This window comes from Malaya genurostris, chromosome 3 (assembly GCF_030247185.1).
Source record: "Malaya genurostris strain Urasoe2022 chromosome 3, Malgen_1.1, whole genome shotgun sequence".
NCBI classification, from domain to species: domain Eukaryota; kingdom Metazoa; phylum Arthropoda; class Insecta; order Diptera; family Culicidae; genus Malaya; species Malaya genurostris.
The window spans coordinates 273,247,940-273,270,144 of NC_080572.1; the positions used below are offsets into that span (position 1 = coordinate 273,247,940).

The 22,205-nt window shown below is 40.8% G+C and overlaps 1 protein-coding gene across 4 annotated transcripts in view; it reads left to right on the plus strand.

Moving 5' to 3' along the window:
* Positions 1-22,205, plus strand: part of LOC131437880 (diuretic hormone receptor-like) — a 122,935-nt gene that overhangs the window by 46,671 nt on the left and 54,059 nt on the right. For 2 of the 4 annotated variants that reach the window (XM_058607527.1, XM_058607526.1), the window contains exons 9-10: positions 355-482; positions 17,291-17,379. In XM_058607527.1, the coding sequence (XP_058463510.1) occupies positions 355-482; positions 17,291-17,357 (195 nt within the window). In that variant the 3' untranslated portion in view covers positions 17,358-17,379. The remainder of the gene's footprint in view (positions 1-354; positions 483-17,290; positions 17,380-22,205) is intronic. The other 2 variants (XM_058607524.1, XM_058607525.1) reach the window with 1 other exon arrangement.

A 22,205-nucleotide genomic window follows, 5' to 3' on the forward strand; every position in this document is an offset into this window, starting at 1 on the left:
ACATTCCGCTTCACCAAAGGAATAATGATTAGCCAACACGACATTCGGCTTTTCAATGGAAATTAAATTAATATTCATCGGCTCCTGTGGTTGCTGTGGTAAACCGGAGTCTTGTTGACAACTGTCAGTGAAGCCAAAGGTTGAACCGTTATGAATTTTCACATTTTCACAGTAGGCGAGTATGAATATTTTCAGTGAAAATTTTCCAAGCACAATTCCGGCTTGTTCCCATAGAACAATATCGACATCGAACCCATCGTCCCGATAAATCATGAATCCGCTGGCCGAGAATCCGGCCCGCCCGAGCATGCATCGTAAAGCATATTTTTCAATCAGTCTTTTTATCTTTTACAGGGCTTCTCGGTGTCACTGTTCTACTGCTTCCTCAACTCGGAGGTCCGATCGGCCCTCCGGCATCGCCTGGAGCGTTGGCGGGACGAACGGAACATCCGGCTGGGTCAGATCCGCCAGCGAAGCCGCCGGTAAGTAAGTGTTTCCGTTCAGATTAGAGAGTCCGGTCGCAGCTTGGATGAGCGTAAAGCAAAAAAGCAAAATAACGGTGCACTATTCAGCTACAACAACAACAATAACAGCAACAACGTCAACATCGACAATAGTAACTGCTGTGAAGGGTATTGAGTTTCCCCAGTGCTATTTCCTTATTTATGTGCAATCTTCTCGCACCATTTCTGTTCGGGCGTCCTTTGCGCGCCCAATTGCTCATTTCGTTCTGAGTACTACTGGTACCTAGTAGGTTGGGATCCACTTCGTGTGTTGCTGTTTTATTGCTCGGTGCTCCGTTGGGGAGCGAGAGTGGGCTGATGATAACTGGCACGCCATTAGGGGGTATCTCCTTCTAGGAAAGGTTAACCGGTTCGCTGGAAGGAACCTACGAGTAGTAGAGCAGGCGATGTTTCTCAATTTTACTCTTAATATTTAATATCATTACATGATGCCATTTGAAATCTTCAAGCACCTCTTTGCCACATTAAACCTTTCAATTAAACATCAGATTTTTGATTTTTAAGAACCCTTTGAGGGTTGATACAATGCTGTTCCGCGCCCACTCATCGTTCCTGAAACAATTTATGAAATGTCACTTGAGCAACCTCGTTTTTTTTTATAATTTTTTGGCACTTTCTACAATTCATAAAGGAAATCTTATAAAGACCCAATAAAAAGATTTCTGTTCTATCGTAGTTGTGCTAAACATGCTAAATTGTCAATTTCAAGCTTGCAATTGTTCACTAGCTCTTACCTCATGTCTCGCCGTGAATCTTTGATGACATCTATTTAGTAGAATCACAGATAACAGATTTACAGGATCGAACAAATTTTTTGAAAATTCTGTGTAAATGTTTATACGTTGGAAATAAGAAGCTCGCTGTTGCCACCTACGCGACGATTCGTTGCGATCTTTCCAAAAGTTTCACTATAGTCCAGAACGATAACAATATTCTACTGCCCAGTATATAAATATTCCAACTAAAACAATTTAAACACTTCTCACACGATTTACACAAGTGTGAATGATTACTTTATGTCCATGTCGTGAATTCAATCGGAATAAACAAAAATAAACTCTGTATCAGTGCAGTAAAACTTCATTCAATGTAATGAAAGACAAACCAGGTAGCTGAAATATCAATAACAGAATACACAGAAACTTTTTTCATTTTAAAATTCCCGCGCTTGTCAAATCGGTAAACTTTTATTCTCTCAACGTTGGCAACACTTTTATACACATTCTGTCAAATTTTGACGCATATCGTACGATTAGTTTTTGTTTGGCGTCTATACAAAGAAGGTAAAAATTTTCGTGTGGCGATTTTTATAATGGATGAAAATTTAGAACAACGTGCGTGCATCAAATTTTGTGTCAGAAATGGATTTAAGTGTTCCAAAACGTTGAAAATGTTAGAAATGGCCTTTGGTGAATCGTGTCTAGGAAAAACACAGGCATACGAGTGGTATAAACGCTTCAAAGGTGGTCGTACAAGCTTGGATCATGATGAGATCCCTGGCCGCCCAACATCATCTGTTACTGAGGAAAACATTGAATCGGCAAAGCAAATCGTGTTGCGAAATCGTTCTGTACCGATTAGAGAGATTACTGTGTTGTTGGGCATCTCTTATGGATCAGCCGAACACATTTTAACTGATGTTTTGCGTTTGATACGCGTCGCTTCTCGGCTGGTGCCAAAAAAGCTAAATTTCATTCAAAAACAGCGTCGTGTTGGTGTTGCCAAAGAGATGATTTCCAACGCAGATAGTGACCCTACATTCATCGAATGCATCATAACTGGTGATGAGGTGTGGATCTATGAATATGACGTCGAAACCGCACAACAATCGACCGAATGGCGCTTCGAAGGCGAGCCGAAACCATCCATTATAAAAATCGCCGCACGAAAATTTTTCAACTTCTTTATATAGACGCCAAAGAAAAACTAATCGTACGTTATGCGTCAAAATTTGACAGAATGTGTATAAAAGTGTTGCCAACGTTGAGAGAATAAAAGTTTACCGATTGGACAAGCGCAGGAATTTTAAAATGAAAATTCCGGTTCTTTTTTGATCATAAGGTAGTTTGCTCCTTCAGTTTTCATTTTTAATACTTTGCTCCATTTATTATTCTATTCATTCGAACTTGCTCACGAAAACATGTGTATAGGCTTGAGATTTGAACTCTTTCTTCATTTTATTTATCAATTCCACCTCAGTTTTCGAGATAAAACTGTTGGATTAGATCTTAGGCTTCAGGCTGTTCCATCGAATTCTCGGTGGGCCGATTTCGCCGACTTGGGTACCACATCGATCAGCCGCTCCACCTTCTCCAACGATCGCTTCAAGTAGTGGGCCGAAACCAGATCCGACCGGAACGCCGTGTCTTCGCCCTTATGGTACAGCTTGGTGAACGACGCAACTTCTGACAGCCATTTCGTACTACACTAAAACCTCAATTTACCCGAACTTAATTTAATTTTATTTGAAGTAACGCGATTTTATATTAAATTTACGCGATGATCGCGTAAAACAAGTTTTGCATAATGAAGGGCGCATACAAAACAACCCAACATGCATCAGTGAGTTGAGTTTTATGAAATGTACATTACGGAATTGTTTTATTTCACAGAATCTAGTGCAGATCGCGGGCTTCCAAGAATTCTCTAAAAAAAGAAATCAGTCATCCTTATTCTGAATCACGACGTATCGTTTTTTCGATCGTATTTCATTCGTATTCCTAATAACGCTAGCAAAATCAAAGGTAACTAGGATTCGACCGAACCATATTCGATCGAAAATTAGAGGGTTGTATTCAGGACACGACCGAACACAATAACATTAAAAATGAAACGCCATAATAAATACAAAAATAAAGATGATAATGATGATGATACACTAAACTTCACTACACTTCAAAGTTACTTGAAAGCTCAATTTTAGATACAAACAACCTAAAGATTTAAACCTGAACAATTGAAACTATTTTATTTTATGATGATAATTTTCGAGAAACGTACAAACTTATTAATTTGATTTGATTTATATCGTTTATTTACCCCCAGTTTTAACCTAATAATGGTCGTTCACTGGGTGGACTTATTAATTTTATAAACAGTTAATCGATCCAAGAGAATGTTGTACCAGTAATCTCAGTAATTGAGTAATTTTTTTAATCCTTCAAAATCGTCGATAATCTTCGGAAAGTGTCGGTATGGCAACAATACGAGGAAGAAAAATGTGAAACAGTCCGCATAAAATATTTAGTTACTTACATTGATTTTCGCTTTGGCATAATAGAAATATACGGAATGGATACGCAACAAAATTCAGCAATTTTGTTCATATCGTAGCTTGATGCTATTAACACATGAATGAACATTGTCATAGTTACAACGCGTGTAGCCATCAGACGCTTATTGTTTTGAAGCAAATAATAATTGAACTGAAACTGGCGGTTAACCAAATTCTACGAGGGTTCCTATTCAAACAATACATGTAAAATCGCAGCTAAGCTTACCTTTAGTTTATCTTTGATACTACATGATATTGCATCTAATTGTACTGTATATGTGAGCCTGTGAAACTCATTTATACTACTAAACCCAGGAGGCCGCTTTTAGACAAGTTTCAGAATTTATTTTGAATCTTTTGAAGCGATAATTCCTGGTGCGACAACAACTTGTTCAGTCACATTGTCACGTTTTGTTCGTATGGGATTGGAGATTTAAGTATGCAAACCGATCCGTTGGCAAATTAAAACATTATTAAGTTTACAATATTGGAGCTTTGGAATCATTTAAGTTAGGAAAATCATTTAACAAATCATCGAGGAACAAGCGCTGCAAATTAGATCCGAAAAATCTATCGCCGATAATTCTAAATTGGCCTGATAGTTACCAGAGAACCAAAATAAAATACTCAATTCAAACCAATTTTTCAATGGTATGCAATTGAAATATTCAAATGACGTTATCTCATGTTTAAGTTAAATGTTTTCGAATCGATTGGTTGTTAAATTATATAAATCCCTCAACAAATGACTGAGTTATAAGCGTTCAAAATTATGACAGAAAAATGGTACGCGATTAGTTTTGCATGTTTTAAATTGACACCCAGCCTCGGGAAGCGAAGTGTACGGCATTTTTAATGGCAAAATCGACCAAAAATTTGCTGAACACATGGGATATTTCAAAAGAATCGGTAACCACGCTGATTCGGTTCTTCAATAGCTAGATGATAAATAAGATACTCAAGCGAACACGGTGTTGCGCAGACAACAGGAAATTTCACCAACACATAATGCAAAAGCGACAATCCAGCAAGTGAACGCATATACAATTTAGTCATCAGCTCACTGGACAAGCTATTTGTTTCATTCACAGTCAAACATCAACTAGGCAAAGAAATATTGTGCAGCATATATTTATAGATTTCTCTTCCTACTACGCAGAACGATGCGGTGTTTTTTATGCATGACGCAAAGCCTCCTATGCCGAACAAGAAGTTGACGTCATTTTGTACAACAGGGATTGGTGGATGAAAACATAGGTCTATTCCAACCATCTTTTCAGTAGTATACTATTGAAATACTGAAACGACGTTGTCATACATGTTTAAGTTAAAAGTTTCCGAATCGATTGGTTGTTAAATTATAACAATCCATCAACCGTCCATTATGACCTAAAAAGGTTACGCGACTATTTTTGAAACTTTTAATTGACACCTGGCCCCATATAGTGAAGAGTAAGGCATTTTGAATGCCAAAAAATGGCGGATGCATTGAAACTTTCTTTGTTTCACAGAAAAATACAAGACTTTATTTTTATCGCGATAACATATATGTTTTTATGTACTAATCGCATCTAAACTGAATTATCTAGACTTTGTCACGGTAGATTTATGATACAAGCCTTCAAAGCCGAGATATTCGATGAACAAGCAGAGTTATGCATTTCCGAGTGTTCCAATCACAAGCAGTTCTTCAGTCAGAAAAAAATACAAAAAATTTCACAGAATATTCTCAACTAAATTTTGAAGACATTGTCAGGTGGGTTTTTCTATATTCTGCACCGTTTTCAAGAAAATTTAATTTGAAACGGGAAAATAGCAAAAAACCTACCACTTTACGGTACTGTCCTCAGCCCTTAACGCTATAAAAATAACTGCTTGCATACAAAACTTGAACAGAAGCTTGGCGAAGAGAAGCTAAATATCGAAATCCAAGTATCGCAAGTATCTACAAAGATATAATTGCATGCATTTGGGATATTGATGTAATTTCGTCGGCTACAAAGCAAATACAAATCTAAACAAACAGAGTCTATATTCTGAGTTCACGTGTTCGGTGTTAATTCCTAATAAAGATCAATCTAAGCAGACTCTTGTATGGGGCTGATCCTTGTAGTTTTTCACTACGATTGTAAACACATGTGCTCGATGTCCATGTTGTGTCTTCAAAACGGTGTAAATTTTCGTGAAAGCACGCGTTCGTAAAGACGGTGCTCTGTTCCATTCCAGCACGTAACGGTTTTGCACCGTCACTTTTGAAACAATAAGAGCTTTAATTTAAATCAAGCTTTAATTTAAATCAAGAAAACTCGTTAAACCGTTCCGTTCCGTTTTTGTAGGAACCGGAAGCCGGGGACTAGCAGTGACAAGGTAGATTTATATATTCACCACCTAACAAGATCTGCAAACTAGAAGAATGCACTAGTCAGTTTTGCATCTCTTTCCGTCATCACTTGTGAAAAGGTGCTTTTAAAATTGAACATTTTTCACTTATCGCACTGTAATTCTGAAACTGGAAGTCGAATCCGGATAGAATTTGGGAGCTTTACAAAGAATTATAAAATATTTCATTTACATCTTAGTTTGTGAAAACTTGCTAAAAAATTTCGGAGAAAATTGATTTGCACATATTACCTTATAATTCCGGAACCGAAAGACGGATCATGAGGAAATTCAATAGCATTCTCTGTTGTAAAGTCGGTGTTCACAGCGATTGCATTGCCATTTTATATGAGACCCTGAGACGTATAAAAACCATATAAGGGGAGACCTAAAAAAATGAATTGATAAAAAAAGTGTGGTCCTTATAAAAAACCCTTCTTAATCCACCTAGTGGTGTGATAATGCCTTTCTCTCCTTTCATAACAGTCTCATGAAAATATGTTTCATACTTTTATTAAATAATTTCGGACACTAATTTTGACAACAATTGATGCAGATTGATTCGAGTAAGAGGCTGGGGTCCACTAGGAGATTGATAGTACCTATTAGCTCTCTCCGGACTGTACCAGCCTAGATGCCGTGTGGAATCCGGCGGAAAAAAATGAACCAAGAATAGATCCACTGGGTTCCTGCTTCCATGTCGTAAAAGGCGACAATTGCAGGAGTTTCTTTTTCCTTTCAGTTATCAGATATTTTCAATGTTTTACTTCTGATTACTCTATTTTACTAAATCATCTCTTTATTCAACCTATAAATTTCCGTCTAGCTTCGGAGAAAAGTTTCATTAGGAATGATTTCTTCTTCCATGTTATTGATTGTCTTTCAGGATTATAAAATGAATGATAAAAATAAACCATTGCGCAAATCCGTTTATATTACAAAGTTAATAACAGAGATAACATATATCGGTATATTGAATACATAGTAGAAAACACTTGATATTAATATTTCAAACAGTAAATTAATATTTTTCTCGGTAGCCGGCTGCCCAGATCAACTAATATAACCAATTAATAATTTCAATAAATAATTAAAATAATAAAGCGGAAATAATAAAGAATCAAGACGCGCGTGAAATCTGTTGACCTTTGTTTGGTGATTTAAAATGATTTTATAATAACTGTTTAGAATATTTCAATGCAATGAATCAACTTTTTTGTCTAAATCCTATTCGCTCGTTTATTTTGTATCACGTAGTTTCATTTATAAAAACGTGTTTAATCCACCTAGCAGTGAGATGATACCTTTTTTTATCAATCCGCATGTGTTTTTTTGCATGACTAAAAAAAACGCGAAAGGTAAATGCATAAACGAGTGACTGCATACTCGACAGCCGGCTGTCCGGAGTTTTGTCAATTTCGGAGATTGACTGTTTCGTGCATTATATTGCCAGCACAAAGTAACACATAAAACGATAATACTTAAAAACATTCTTGGTAGCCGGCTACCCAGAGCAATAAACACATGATAACATTATTAAAACATTTACTAACAAAGTATCCTCTCCTGTGATGCATGTGGGAATGCAGAGGATTCCTCGGTTCTTAGTAGCAACATGCATCGAACTAACAATCCTTTCCCTCCCAAGTAGATCTGCATTCGGACGTGGCCGGCGTCGGTATTGATCAGCATGCATGGTTCAATACAGTTTGCACAGTGTGAAACAATGTGTTATTCCCAAACATGTTACTTCAAAAAATCATTTTGCAATCTCAATTGGTCCAGATCAATAACGGAGTAGCAACACACGGGCGGTCTCTAATGCTAATGCTAATTGATGCAGATTGTTTCGAGTAGTTCACAAAAGCATGCTTCAGTGTTTATGTCACACAGTCAGCATCATTTTTCCAAACTAGTGCTTGACATTTGCGTTGCCTATTTGTATTAGAACAGTGATACTAATCTAAAAAACCTGTTTTAATCCACCTAGTGGTGTAATGATGCCTTTCTCATATCAATCATACTATCATATATAATACTGTGGTATTCTTCGAAATAATTCTCTGCGATTCTTGAAAGAATAACCGAAATCGGTTTGTTTGACCGTCTACTGATAAAAACAATCAATTGGAAAAAATTTGAGGTCGATTTAGAATTTTTTTAAAGATTTTTCCCCATTTTCAGTGATGGTATACAATTTTTAACACACTTCACCCTATATTTCCGGATCCGAAAGTCGGATCCGCATGAAATTCAGGAATTACGCATGGGACCACAGGACCTTTCATTTGAATCTAAGTTTGTGAAAATCGGTCGCGCCATCTATGAGAAAAATTAGAACACATATTTTCTTTTTTTTTGCACATTTTACCCCATAACTCCCGAACCGGAAGTCGGATCCAAATAATATTCAGGAATTTTTTATGGCACCTCAAGACATTTCATTTGAACCTAAGTTTGTGAAAATTGGTTCAGCCATCTCTGAGAAAAAAATAGTGCACTTATTTTCACAATTTTTTGCACATTTTACCCCATAATTCCGGAACCGGAAGTCGGATCCAAATAATATTTAGGAATTTTCTATGGGATCACAAGACCTTTCATTTGAATCTAAGTTTGTGAAAATCGGTTCAGCCATCTCCGAGAAAAGTTAGTGCAAAAAAAAACGTTACATACACACATACGCACATACACACACACACATACACACACACAGACATGCATCGGCGTATGCATGCGAAAGAACGCCACGTTGCATGCTATGCGCGAGCAAGAAGAAGGCCACAAACCACGACATGGGCGGACCTACTTGCTCAACAAGTGGAGGGAGTAAAACAGCATGCAAGTAGTACAGCTGAACCTAAATCACTGTGCAGCTGGCCAGCAATTGCTGCACCAGTCAGTGACGGAATGGGGCATTGATGTCGCGATTCTTTCGGATCCCTATCACACACCGGTAGATAACGGGAACTGGGTGTCTGACGAAGCCAAGACGGTGGCGATCTTGACGACTGGTCGATACCCAGTGCAAGAGGTGGTGAAAACACAAGCGGAGGGAGTAGCCATAGCTAAGGTAAACGGAGTTTACTATTGTAGCTGCTACGCACCACCGAGATGGTCAATAGACCAGTTCACTCGGATGGTCGACATGTTGACCGCAGACCTGGTGGGTCGGAAGCCGGTGGTGATAGCCGGAGACTTCAACGCCTGGGCAACGGCTTGGGGCAGCCGCTTCACCAATAGGAGAGGACAGACGTTACTGGAGGCTCTCGCCAAGTTGGACGTCATGTTAGCGAATGATGGACTGAAAAGTACCTTCCAGCGGAATGGAGTCGAGTCGTTTATCGACCTGACTTTCTGTAGTCCCGGCCTAGCTGGAGATCTTAATTGGAGAGTTGACGATGGCTACACCCATAGCGACCATCTAGCCATTCGCTACACGATCGGCCAATTGGCGAGAAGCACAAGGAGGAGAAATACTCCCAAAACTCTAGCGTGGAAGGTGGCTAACTTCGACCGCGAAACGTTTTGCGCTGCCCTCGAATTAGAGGAGCAAAACGCGAACCTGAGAGGGGACAAGTTGGTCGCTATCTTGTCACGGGCGTGTGACGCGACCATGCCTAGAAAGGCTCAACCGAGGACCAATAGACCACCGGTCTACTGGTGGAACGAGCAAATTGCACGCCTTCGCGCATCCTGCCTCAGGGCTAGAAGAAGGATGCAAAGAGCTCGATCAGCGGAGATGAGGATGGAGAGGAACACGGCGTTCAAAGCGGCGAAGCTAGCACTAAACAAGGCCATCAGCGCAAGCAAAAGAGCCTGTTTCGACAAGCTATGCGAGGGAGCCAACTCCAACCCATGGGGCGATGCCTACAGGATGGTGATGGCCAAAACGAGAGGGGCGCTAGCACCCCCTGAACGTAGTCCGGCGAGGTTGAAGGAAATCATAACGGTTCTCTTTCCCCACCACGACACGTCCCCCTGGCAGCCAGCTCCGCTACCAGCGAATGAAGTCGTAAAGGTGACGAACGAGGAGTTGCTCACTGCGGCAAGATCGCTCGATACAAAGAAAGCCCCGGGGCCAGACGGTATCCCGAACGTGGCTCTAAAGGCGGCTATAATGACAAAACCGGACATGTTCAGGGAGGTCATACAGAGATGTCTGGACGAGCGTATGTTCCCAGACATTTGGAAAAGACAAAGGTTGGTACTATTACCGAAACCTGGGAAACCCCCAGGGGATCCTTCGGCGTATAGACCAATCTGTCTGATAGACACTGTGGGTAAGCTCCTTGAGAAAATCATCCTCAACAGGCTAGCCCCCTTCATAGAGGAGGCAGGAGGACTGTCTGGTCAACAGTACGGGTTCCGCAGAGGCAGGTCGACGGTGGACGCCATAACATCGGTGGTAACCACGGCGGAGGTAGCTATACAGCGCAAACGACGAGGGATCCGCTACTGTGCGGTAGTAACGCTAGACGTCAAGAACGCGTTCAATAGTGCTTGCTGGGCAGACATTGCTGATTCCCTACTTCGACTAGGAGTACCGGAAGGGCTGTACAAGATTCTGGAAAGCTACTTCCAGAACCGAGTATTGCTCTACGAGACCGACGAAGGCACACGTAGCACTCCAATCACGGCTGGAGTACCACAGGGATCTATCTTGGGCCCGATCCTGTGGAATATAATGTACGATGGAGTACTGAGGTTGAGGCTCCCTCCGGGTGTCAAGATAGTCGGGTTCGCGGACGACGTCACGCTGACAGTCTACGGCGAATCCATCGAAGAGGTCGAACTGAGTGCATCACACTCAATTTGCTTGGTGGAGGACTGGCTGCGTAGCAGGAAACTGCAACTCGCGCACCACAAAACAGAGGTGATGGTGGTAAACAACCGCAAATCGGAACAGGAGGCGCTGGTACATGCCGGAGATTGCGTGATCCCCTCCAAGAGATCACTGAAGCAATTGGGTGTGATGCTTGACGACAAACTCAGTTTCAGCAAGCACGTTGAATACGCCTGCAAGCGCGCATCAACAGCGATCGCGGCGCTCTCCCGTTTGATGGCCAACAGCTCGCCTGTGCGCTCCAGTAAACGAAGGTTACTGGCAGGAGTGGCAGTTTCGATCCTCAGGTACGGCAGCCCGGTATGGGCGTCGGCACTGAATGTGGAACGCAACGCACAGATGCTGGAGAGTACGCATAGACTGATGTGTCTTCGCGTAATCAGTGCATACCGCACTGTATCGAGGGATGCGGCCTGCGTGGTTGCAAGCATGATGCCTATCGGCCTGATAGTGAAGGAAGACGCGGAGCGCTACAGCATGCGAGGAGACAGGAACGCCCGTAGGGCCTCCAAAGCCGCTTCTCTACGCAGATGGCAACAAGAGTGGGACAGCTCAACCAAGGGCAGGTGGACACATCGGCTCATACCTAGGGTCTCGAGCTGGTTAGATAGACCTCACGGAGAAGTGAACTTCGGCCTGACGCAATTCCTCACAGGCCACGGGTGCTTCAGATGGTACCTTCACAGGTTCGGCCACGCGACATCCCCTGTATGTCCTGGCTGCCCAGACGAGATCGAGACGGCTGAACACGTCTTGTTCGCATGTTCCCGTTTCGCGGCTCAAAGGAGTGAGCTACTGGAGGCATGCGGCAGGGACACCACACCGGAAAACCTGATCCAGAGAATGTGCCACTGCGTAGAGAACTGGAACGCAGTGTCGACCGCGGCATCCCAAATTGCGGGCATATTGCAGCGGAAATGGAGTGCGGATCAACGCGTACCGTAGTAGGCTCAAGAGGGATCAGCGAATAAACGTCGGTCCGGGAGAACCTTCTTCGTCGGGAAGCTCTTCGTCGGAGTAGTCTAGATCCATCGTCGGGGACTAGACGAGTAGTACGTAAAACTGCTAGGATCGTCGGGGCGCCAGTGAACCGGAAGCTATCCTCCAACCGGAATCACTGGATCGACCCAGGCATCCTCTCGGTCGGGCGTTGACGGGTATCGAAAGCGTCGGTTTCGGGAGGGCCTCCTTCGTCGGGGAACTCTCCGTCGGTGTAGGCTAGATCCTTCGGCGGGGGCTAGTCGAGTAGCCGCCACAACACCGATTCGAGTCGTCGAGGCGCCAGCGAACCGGAAGCCATGCTCCAACCGGAATCGCGGGACCGACCTCGGCACTCCATCGGGTGTCCCGTGTGGTGTAAGAGACTCGGTGTCGGGAGATTCTCCTTCGCCGGGGAAATCTCCGTCGGAGTAGTCTAGATCCTTCGTCGGGGACTAGACGAGTAAATCGTGGTGTAATACCACTAGAATCGTCAGGGCGTCAGTGAACCGGAAGCTATCCTCCAACCGGAATCACTGGACCGACCCAGGCATCCTCTCGGTCGGGCGTTGACGGGAATCGAAAGCGTCGGTTTCGGGAGGGCCTCCTTCGTCGGGGAACTCTCCGTCGGTGTAGGCTAGATCCTTCGGCGGGGGCTAGTCGAGTAGCCGCCACAACACCGATTCGAGTCGTCGAGGCGCCAGCGAACCGGAAGCCATGCTCCAACCGGAATCGCGGGACCGACCTCGGCACTCCATCGGGTGTCCCGTGTGGCGTAAGAGACTCGGTGTCGGGAGATTCTCCTTCGCCGGGGAAATCTCCGTCGGAGTAGTCTAGATCCTTTGTCGGGGACTAGATGAGTAGATCGTCGCGTGATACCGATAGGATCGTCTGAGCGCCAGTGAACCGGAAGCCACGCTCCAACCGGAATCATTGGATCGACTTAGGCATCCTTTCGGTCGGGTCGTAGACGCGTACCGTAAGCGTCGGTTCGGGAGGACTTCCCTCGTCGGGGAACACTCCGTCGGTGTAGACTAGATCTTTCGGCGGAGACTAGTCGAGTAGTTCCGCGACGTAGCACCAGTTTTGGGTCGCCGAGGCGCCAGTGAACCGGAAGTTACCCTCCAGCCGGCATCACTGGACCGACCTCGTCATCCAACTGGTCGATCTCTCGAGAGCAGGATGCTGATCTACATTCTGCGTAAAACTGGGAAGGGTGCTGTGAGCACCAATAGCCTTCCACCCCGAAGTAATACCTAGCGGTGGTGCCGGGGAGGTAGGGTTGGAGATCCAAGGTGTTTTAGTGGGTAGTTCCAATCCTGTGGAGAGTCCCACACTCCGTGCGTAAATGCATTTCACCTTGTAAAAAAAAAAAAAAAAAAAAAAAAAAAACACACACAGACATTTTGCGTACTCGACGAACTGAGTCGAATGGTATATGACACTCGGCCCTCCGGGCCTCGGTTCAAAAGACGGTTTTCACAGTGATTGCATAACCTTTCTATATGAGAAAGGCAAAAAGCCTTCTTAGTCCACTTAGTGGAATTTTCATATATCTTGAAAAATCACCATAGGGAGTACATTAAATTTTCGAAATCGAAAAAAAAATTTTGATGCCAAAAGGCTTAGAATTGCATGAAACATTGAGATTTAGTGTCATCTCGAAAAAATTTTTTTTTGAAAAAATCGACTTTTTGGGACTTAGAAAAAATATGAAAATTTTTCTAAGTCCCAGAAAGTTGATTTTTTCAAAAATAAATGTTTTTTTTTGAGATGACACTAAATTTCGATGTTCCATGCAGTTTTAAGAGTTTCGGCATCAAAAAAAATTTTCGATTTTGGAAATTTCATGTACTCCCCCCTATGGTGCTTTTTCAAGATCGAAAATTGTCAAACCTTTACCACCGGGCAGCACCCCTTAAGCATGTCAGATTTAGGTCAAATTTTGTATGAAGGCTTTTTTCGAGGTGCTTAAACATTTGAGCACTAGAACTTAACGAAAATAGAGGTGATCCCAAAATTTTGGCACCCTTATATATATAAGAGCGGTAAAAATCAAAGTGTTTTGTCGGTTACGTCACTTATACAATCATATATCTGGAACCAAAAGTCACAACCATTTGATCTTCGAACTTGATCAATGGCCCGACAGTAGCTTTCAAACGAGCCCAAGTTTGTTAAAATCGGATCAGCCATCTCTGAGAAAATTGAGCGCGTTCAAATACAACGCTTTTTGTCGGTTACGTCACTTATACAATCATATCTCCGGAACCAAAAGTCACAGCCATTTGATCTTCGAACTTGATCAATGATCCGATAGTAGCTTCCAAACGAGCCCAAGTTTGTTAAAATCGGATCAGCCATCTCTGAGAAAATTGAGCGCGTTCAAATACAACGCTTTTTGTCGGTTACGTCACTTATACAATCATATCTCCGGAACCAAAAGTAACAGCCATTTGATCTTCGAACTTGATCAATGGCCCGACAGTAGCTTTCAAACGAGCCCAAGTTTGTTAAAATCGGATCAGCCATCTCTGAGAAAATTGAGCGCGTTCAAATACAACGCTTTTTGTCGGTTACGTCACTTATACAATCATATCTCCGGAACCAAAAGTCACAGCCATTTGATCTTCGAACTTGATCAATGATCCGATAGTAGCTTCCAAACGAGCCCAAGTTTGTTAAAATCGGATCAGCCATCTCTGAGAAAATTGAGCGCGTTCAAATACAACGCTTTTTGTCGGTTACGTCACTTATACAATCATATCTCCGGAACCAAAAGTCACAGCCATTTGATCTTCGAACTTGATCAATGGCCCGACAGTAGCTTTCAAACGAGCCCAAGTTTGTTCAAATCGGTTTAGCTATCTCTGAGAAAATTGAGCGCGTTCAAATACAACGCTTTTTGTCGGTTACGTCACTTATACAATCATATCTCCGGACCCAAAACTCACAGCCATTTGATCTTCGAACTTGATCAATGGTCCGACAGTAGCTTTCAAACGAGCCCAAGTTTGTTAAAATCGGTTCAGCCATCTCTGAGAAAATTGAGCGCGTTCAAATACAACGCTTTTTGTCGGTTACGTCACTTATACAATCATATCTCCGGAACCAAAAGTCACAGCCATTTTATCTTCGAACTTGATCAATGCCCCGATAGTAGCTTTCAAACGAGCCCAAGTTTGTTAAAATCGGTTGAGCCATCTCTGAGAAAATTGAGCGCGTTCAAATATCTTCGAAAAGTGCACACACATACACACATACACACACACATACACACACACACACACATACACACACACACACACACACACATACATTTTCCGATCTCGTCGAGCTGAGTCGAATGGTATATAACATTATGGGTCTCCGAGGCTCCGTTCGAAAGTCGGTTTTTCCAGCAATTCTAATACCTTTCTATAGAGAAAGGCAAAAACTACAAGGATCAGTCCCATGGGGTTGTTCGAGCCATTGATGTGGAACAAGGCAGCCAAAATTTCTAATGATCTACAATCAAACAGTTCAATCAATCGTCACTCTTTTGAATCCGCAATTGCACGACAGTCTGCTTAGATTGATCTTGATTAGGAACCAACACCGAACATTGTTTGTTTTATAGCCGACGAAATTACACCAATATCCCAAATGTATGCAATTATATCTTTGTACATACTTGCGATACGATTTTGATATTTAAGCTTCTCTTCGCCAAGCTTGTGTTCGGGTTTTGTATGCAAGCAGTTATTTTTATAGCATTAAATTTCTCTAACATTCTGCGATTTCGATTAAGGCGATAAACTTGTAGTTGTTAATTTCTCAGGCGAAACGACATAACATGGAATTTCATCCGAACTTGCATGGCACAAGATCAGAGCATACCAATTAAAGCTTCAAATCATTTTATGGCACTTTTTGTCTTGCTGTCTAGCAATAACCTACCTCTAGCATGCTACGCGTAGGACTGAAACGTTAGCTTTAATTTCGCTTCTATTTATAGATTCGCGTGCTTCCAACAGCTTCGCTTTTCATCGATTGACCAATCAGAGCGATGCTTTCCCTTTGATATATCGCTTACTCCTTCAAAACCGTCATCTATGGCAGGGAAATCCGATATACCGGAGATTTTTAGCATGCAAAATAGGACACTGCTCGCTACTAATCTAAATTTCAATTCTTTATAATTGAAAATACGTGGCTTGATACATTCAAATCGAATCTTAGTAATATTTCCAATCACATTATCCAAAAAAATAATAATCTATACAAAATAGACTGAGCTGTAAGTGTTTGAAACCTGACCACATTTCTACGTGTATTTTTCCTTGAGTTTCTAATTTGCACCCCTATATAGAAAAAAAGATGTGTTCCAAAAGTCTAGTGGTTTTCCGTTAAAAAGATTCTAGTGCATTTTAGTGACAAAACCTACATGCCTGAAGAGTTTCAATTAAATCTGAGAGTGTACTGTCAACTCCAAGCATGATTTAGTGCGAAATACGTCAATTGTCAAAGAATACGAAAGAGAACCTAAAAGTGAATTGAAAATAGATTTTCATGCTTGAGGTTACAGAGACATTATAAGATTCCCGTTTATTGAAGGTGAAGGTACGGGCAGGGTACTAAACCGTATATTTTCATCACGACAACGGTCGGTCACGTATTGCCGCTTCGGTTAAAAACTATCTTGTGGATGCGCCAACCGACGGTCATTTGTTTCTCGATTCGTTCCCCATTTTATTCTCAATACGAGCCAAATCCATTGTAATGTCTGTAATCCTATCATGTTATCTCTTCGGATGAGACTACAGAACAACCCTAGCCGTTCTGCTGCCGTTCATTCTCGTAAGCCCGATAATTTACAGCGCTGTTTTTCTCCGTCGGTTTGAATGGGTTTTTCTCTGAGCAGTGCATTCCTTCGGCAGCCGTTTAAACTTTAACTAAAGACTGTAGCCATAAATAAAACGAATCATTATGAAATTCCGCTACGATAAACAACATCATTAAGCAGTTATCCAGCGCGGGGCCCGGTGCGAAAAACGAAACAATAGTGACGCAATGAATCAGTGAATGAAACTTCCAGCAGTGGAAATGTGAAGAGTTAAAGGGGAAAACAAGCAATTCTCCATCACATGCGCAAAAAATATGCGAGTAGAAGTAATAACAATTTGTTTGTTGTTCGGTTTTTGCCAATTTAGCCCCATTGTTTCATAGCAATTTTATTTTTCTGCCATTTTTTTTCCTCGACGTTACACGATATTCAAGTCCATTTATTTGAGTTTATTGTTTTTGCAGGTACTTGAGTTGTGATAATCAAGACGGTTTTGTAACATGCACTACCACAATTGAGTGTGCGGTTTAGTGGGTTGTTCCTAGAGCATGCGGTAAGTCCTACTTGATAGATCGATTGATTTTTTTCATGACCAGCAAAAATCAGCTGATGCGTTTTTGTTTTTCGGAAAGTTCTAACAATTGCTTCTGTGTATCGTTTCTAAAAAAACCCAACTACATTTCATGTTCAAAACTACTCGCATGTGAACTTATTATGAAACCCATACTCGTACCGAATGCTCTAGACCAACATGTTTCCTCTGTGAATCTGAATAAATCAAAAATTCTAGTCAGACTAATTCTACGATCCTACTAACCTCTTCCCTAGTCAGGATGGGTAATTGGAATTGATCGATCCCTTATTTGCATGATTTTGCTTTTTTCCCCGATTTTTCATTCTATTATTTAATAATAAAAGCCCAGTCAAACAAGTTGTTGCAAGTTCCCGTAAAGGTCCCGGTACTCATGGTTCAGAAGAAAGGAAAAAAATATACTGAACAGCATTATAAAGTGGAATAAATTATTCGAAAGGAAATAATTTCACTGCAACCAGCCACTTGGACCGGTTCCGTGCATTTTAGTTACAGCTCAGGTCCGAACGTGCAAGCACATAATATTTTTGCTTAATTCAGTTCGTCGGAATGGAAAAACTGCACAAGTTCATCGGGCTAATGCGAATGTAAAAATACCGGAGGTTAAACAGTACGTATCAGATGGAAGAGCACCGTTACGGCTACGGGAGCACCATTTTCAGACGTCAAAAGGGCAAGAGGTGGTAGCTTCCTCCGAACGTGCGAGATTCGAATACACCGGTGGAATGCAAATATGTGCAATGTCAGGTACTACTGCTTATTTGCAGTGCTGCTGAAGCTACGATTGAGTTTGTCGTAGTCACTGGTGTTGAATTCTAAAACAGATAGTGAAGTGAGAATTAACTACAAAATTGGAATGATTGGCAGATTCGTGTTTCCACGCGGGTACAGAAGGAGCGTGCTTAAGTAGGCGGCGATCGCTTCCTGAAACAAAAGAGTTTTTAATATTTTACTGTCCTTGAAAATTACTTCAACATAAAATAGTTTTTAATTTAACCTTGCATTTCTTCCAATGAGCTTCAATCATTTTCGTAGTTGGTGAAATAGGTGAAGATGGGGTAAAACGCTAGGGAAGATAAGGTAAAAGATAAATGATAAACAAGAAAACTACACCAAAAATAGATTTTTAACTCAACAATTCAAATTTGTTAAAAAATAGTCACACACGTTTCTCAGAGATGGCTGAACCGATTTTCACAAACTTAGATTCAAATAAAAGGTCTTATGGCCCCATACAAAGTTACTGAATTTCATTTGAATTCGACTTCCGATTCTGGAATTACTGGGAAATATGTGCAAGTTTATGGAAAAATGCGAACTCAAATTTTCTAAACCGATTTTCAAAAACTAGTTTCCAAAACAATGATCCAAATCCGACTTCTGGTTCCGGTATTACAGCGCGATTAGTGAAAAGCTCCAATTTCCACAGGCGATGGCGAAACGAGGTGCACATTTTTATAAAACTTGCAGCTAAATTCATCTAGTAGGCAGATCTTGTTAGTTAGTGAGTATTGAAAACTACTTGAGGACTACTAGTCCCTGGTTGCCGCTTCCAAAAGTACCGATAATAGTGGAGAAAAGATCCAAAACGGAACTCACTTTGATTTCTCGGTAACGATTAAACCGATTTTCACGAATCATGATTAAAAATAAAGCTCTCATTTTCTTAAAAGATACTGTGTAAATTCATCCAGAACAAACCTCCAGTTCCGAAATTATGGGGAGATGAGTGTCAAAACGTTCAAATCGTCATTCAAAATGACGATGCAAAACTGGTACGTAAGAAGAAAACACCACCGGCTCTGATCCGTTCGCAGCGTTTGTGTTGTATGTTAGTACACTAAAACCTCAATTTATGCGAACTTAATTTACGCGTTTTATTTGAAATAACGCGATTTTTTTAATTTAATTTACGCGATGATCGCATATAAAAAGGGTTTTATATAATGATGGAAATTTCAACTTTTTTTTTGTTTCAATTATAGAGGCTTCAACATTAATGTCATTCGCCTCTTCGGGCCAGAAAAACATTCTGACCCTATGTGCGGGGTTGGGAATCGAACCCAGGCGGGCGGCGTGAAAGGCATCGACTTACCCATCACGCTATACCCGTCCCCGAATTTCAACTTCTATACATATACAAAACAATTTTATATGCTTCAGGGAATTGAATATTGTGAAATGTACATTATTGAACTGTTTAGTTTCAAAGAATCTAAACAAGATCGTGGGCATTCAAGAATTATCTGGAAAACAAATATTGTATATAATCACTTTTATATGACTATTGAGTGCGGTATGCACTCGTAGTACTATTTACAGAAAATTGACATACTGTGATAAGATATGTAGAAGATTTTGCTCATCCAAAACATCCTCGTAAAAGGCCTCTACCAACGTAACCGATGATCCGTCCGAAAACTTCCTGAAGTAAGCCTTCAGATTTACCAGTGTAAAAAAGTGCATTAACGAACTTATCATTCTCGGTTCATATTCATTACACCACAAGCGATCAATAGGACAATTGTGATTGGTCTATGCCATACAAAAACTACCTGGAGTTCAGGCCCCAAGATCTACCAGTGTAACAATATTTATATATGCAGAATGCTCGTATAGATCTTAAGACCTGTTTCTACTGAAGTTTTTGGACAACTGGGCACCTACCTGTAACAGCTATAAATAGACAAGTAAGCATTGTGTAGCTCTAAAAGTATGAACAGCAAACAAAAAAGTATTAGTCGTTGTAGATCTTGCTGTTACACAGTGTAGTCCCTAAAACCAATACTCCAAGTAGTTCTTGGATCTTGGAACATCAATTAAACATTTCTATATACTCAGAACATACTAAGAAGGTCCTTAGGCGCTAAAGCATCGGATGTATCAGGATTGTTCATGTTATTTACACTAAAATCAAATGAAATTAGAAAAAGCTTCTTTTACGCGAAAAATTTGAAATAATGCGAGGTTTAATTTAATTTACGCACCCCCGGCTCTGTGCGTAAATTGGGGTTCTAATGTATTATCACAAAATCATGATAACGATGTTTTCCATATAAGTACACTTGTTGCCTTTCTCATATAGAAAGTTTATGCAATCACTTGAAAAATTGACCCAGAGGTCTAAATGTTCTATATCATTCGGCACAGTTCATCGATCTGAGAAATGTCTGTATGTGTGTAATGTCACTCATAAAATAAAAAATCTCATAGTCCCAGAGGTTGCTATTGAATTTGACCCCGTTATTTAGAGCGACGGTGCGAAAAAAGTAAAATTCTTGATTTGGCTCAAAACTGATTTAATTCGTAGGCTATATTAGTTAGTTACTTACTAAACAAACTGTCTTCGGTTATACAGGCTCCCAGTTGACGGTTCCAGAAGTACCGGAAATAGTGGTAAAACACTCCAAAAAGGAGACTCACTCAATATTCTCAGAGATGATTTGAGCGATTTCCACAAACTTCGGCTCAAATAAAAGTTCCTATAGTCTCATAGGTTGCTGTTAAATATCATCCGAGTCCGACTTTCGGTTCCAGATTTATAGAGTAAAATGTGTTTAATCATTTAGTGCGACGATGTAAAATAGAAATATTCTTATTAACTTGGCACAACTGTTTACAAATTGAAAAGGTTATTTTAGTTCTTACCCAAAAAAAAGTTTCTTGTTTGATTCAAGATAGAAAAACAAAATTGTTGACAGAATCTTCTAGTGATATTTTTGAAAATTTATGTCATATGAGAAAGGCTTCATTACACCACTAAGAGATTAAAAATGGTTTTATCTAGTTTGCAGCTGGTTGTTTGAATGGTGGCCAAACTAATGAAAATATCTGTTGATAGCAATGCCATGGCCTACTATTGAACAATGCTATTGAACTGTATTTTATGTCGTTTTCGCTTGACAAAACAGAATCCCAGGGAAGTTTCATCAAACAAACGCTTTTCGCGAAACTAAGCAACGTGTGTTTGAGCAAACCTGATATGTTAAAAACCGGGTTCGAAACTGACTCGATCTTCAGTTCAAGAACGTTGAAACTAGGTTCGAAACTAGCTTCATACGAACGGTTTGACAGCAGTTGGGGTGGAAACTGGGTTAGGTTTTGGCATCAAGCGAAAACAACATTATACTCCCAATCATTCAAATTCGATCGAATCAGCCATTTTGGGAATAAATTAATTCAAATTGTAAAGTGATAAACCTATTATCTGCTGTAGTTTTCTTGTTTATCATTTTTCGAAAAAAAAAATATGTATGAGAAACTCATAGGGCTCATTTGAAACCACCGTTTTGCTGAGAGTAGTCTGTTGCTACGTTTTGTCGTTTAAGAGTTATGGGATTTTTTTGATTTTTTGCAAGACAATTTGAACACTAATTCAAATGATTTAAACTAATAAGACCCTCCCAGATTTCTCTTCAATCTTTCCTTATTTTATGACCTTTCAGAAACCGTATGATATTAGTTTTTATTCATCTGACATCTGTTGAATGTTTATAGTAGAAGGTTGACTAAATTTTGATGAAAAATGATTGATGATCGTAGCTTGTGTAGAAAAACTTAGTGGAGCAAAATTGTTCGCAATAATTAGCTCGATAAATCTTCGGAAAAAGATTTTCTCATATGATACATACCTTGTTATAAAAAAGAACCGGAATTTTATTAAAAAACGCAACATTTCAATTTTAATAAATTTTCTTATTATCGCCTTCAAAGTAGTCTCCTCCTGCGGCAATACATGCATGCCAACGCTTGATCTAATTTTCCATACAAGTTTTATAGGAGGCCGA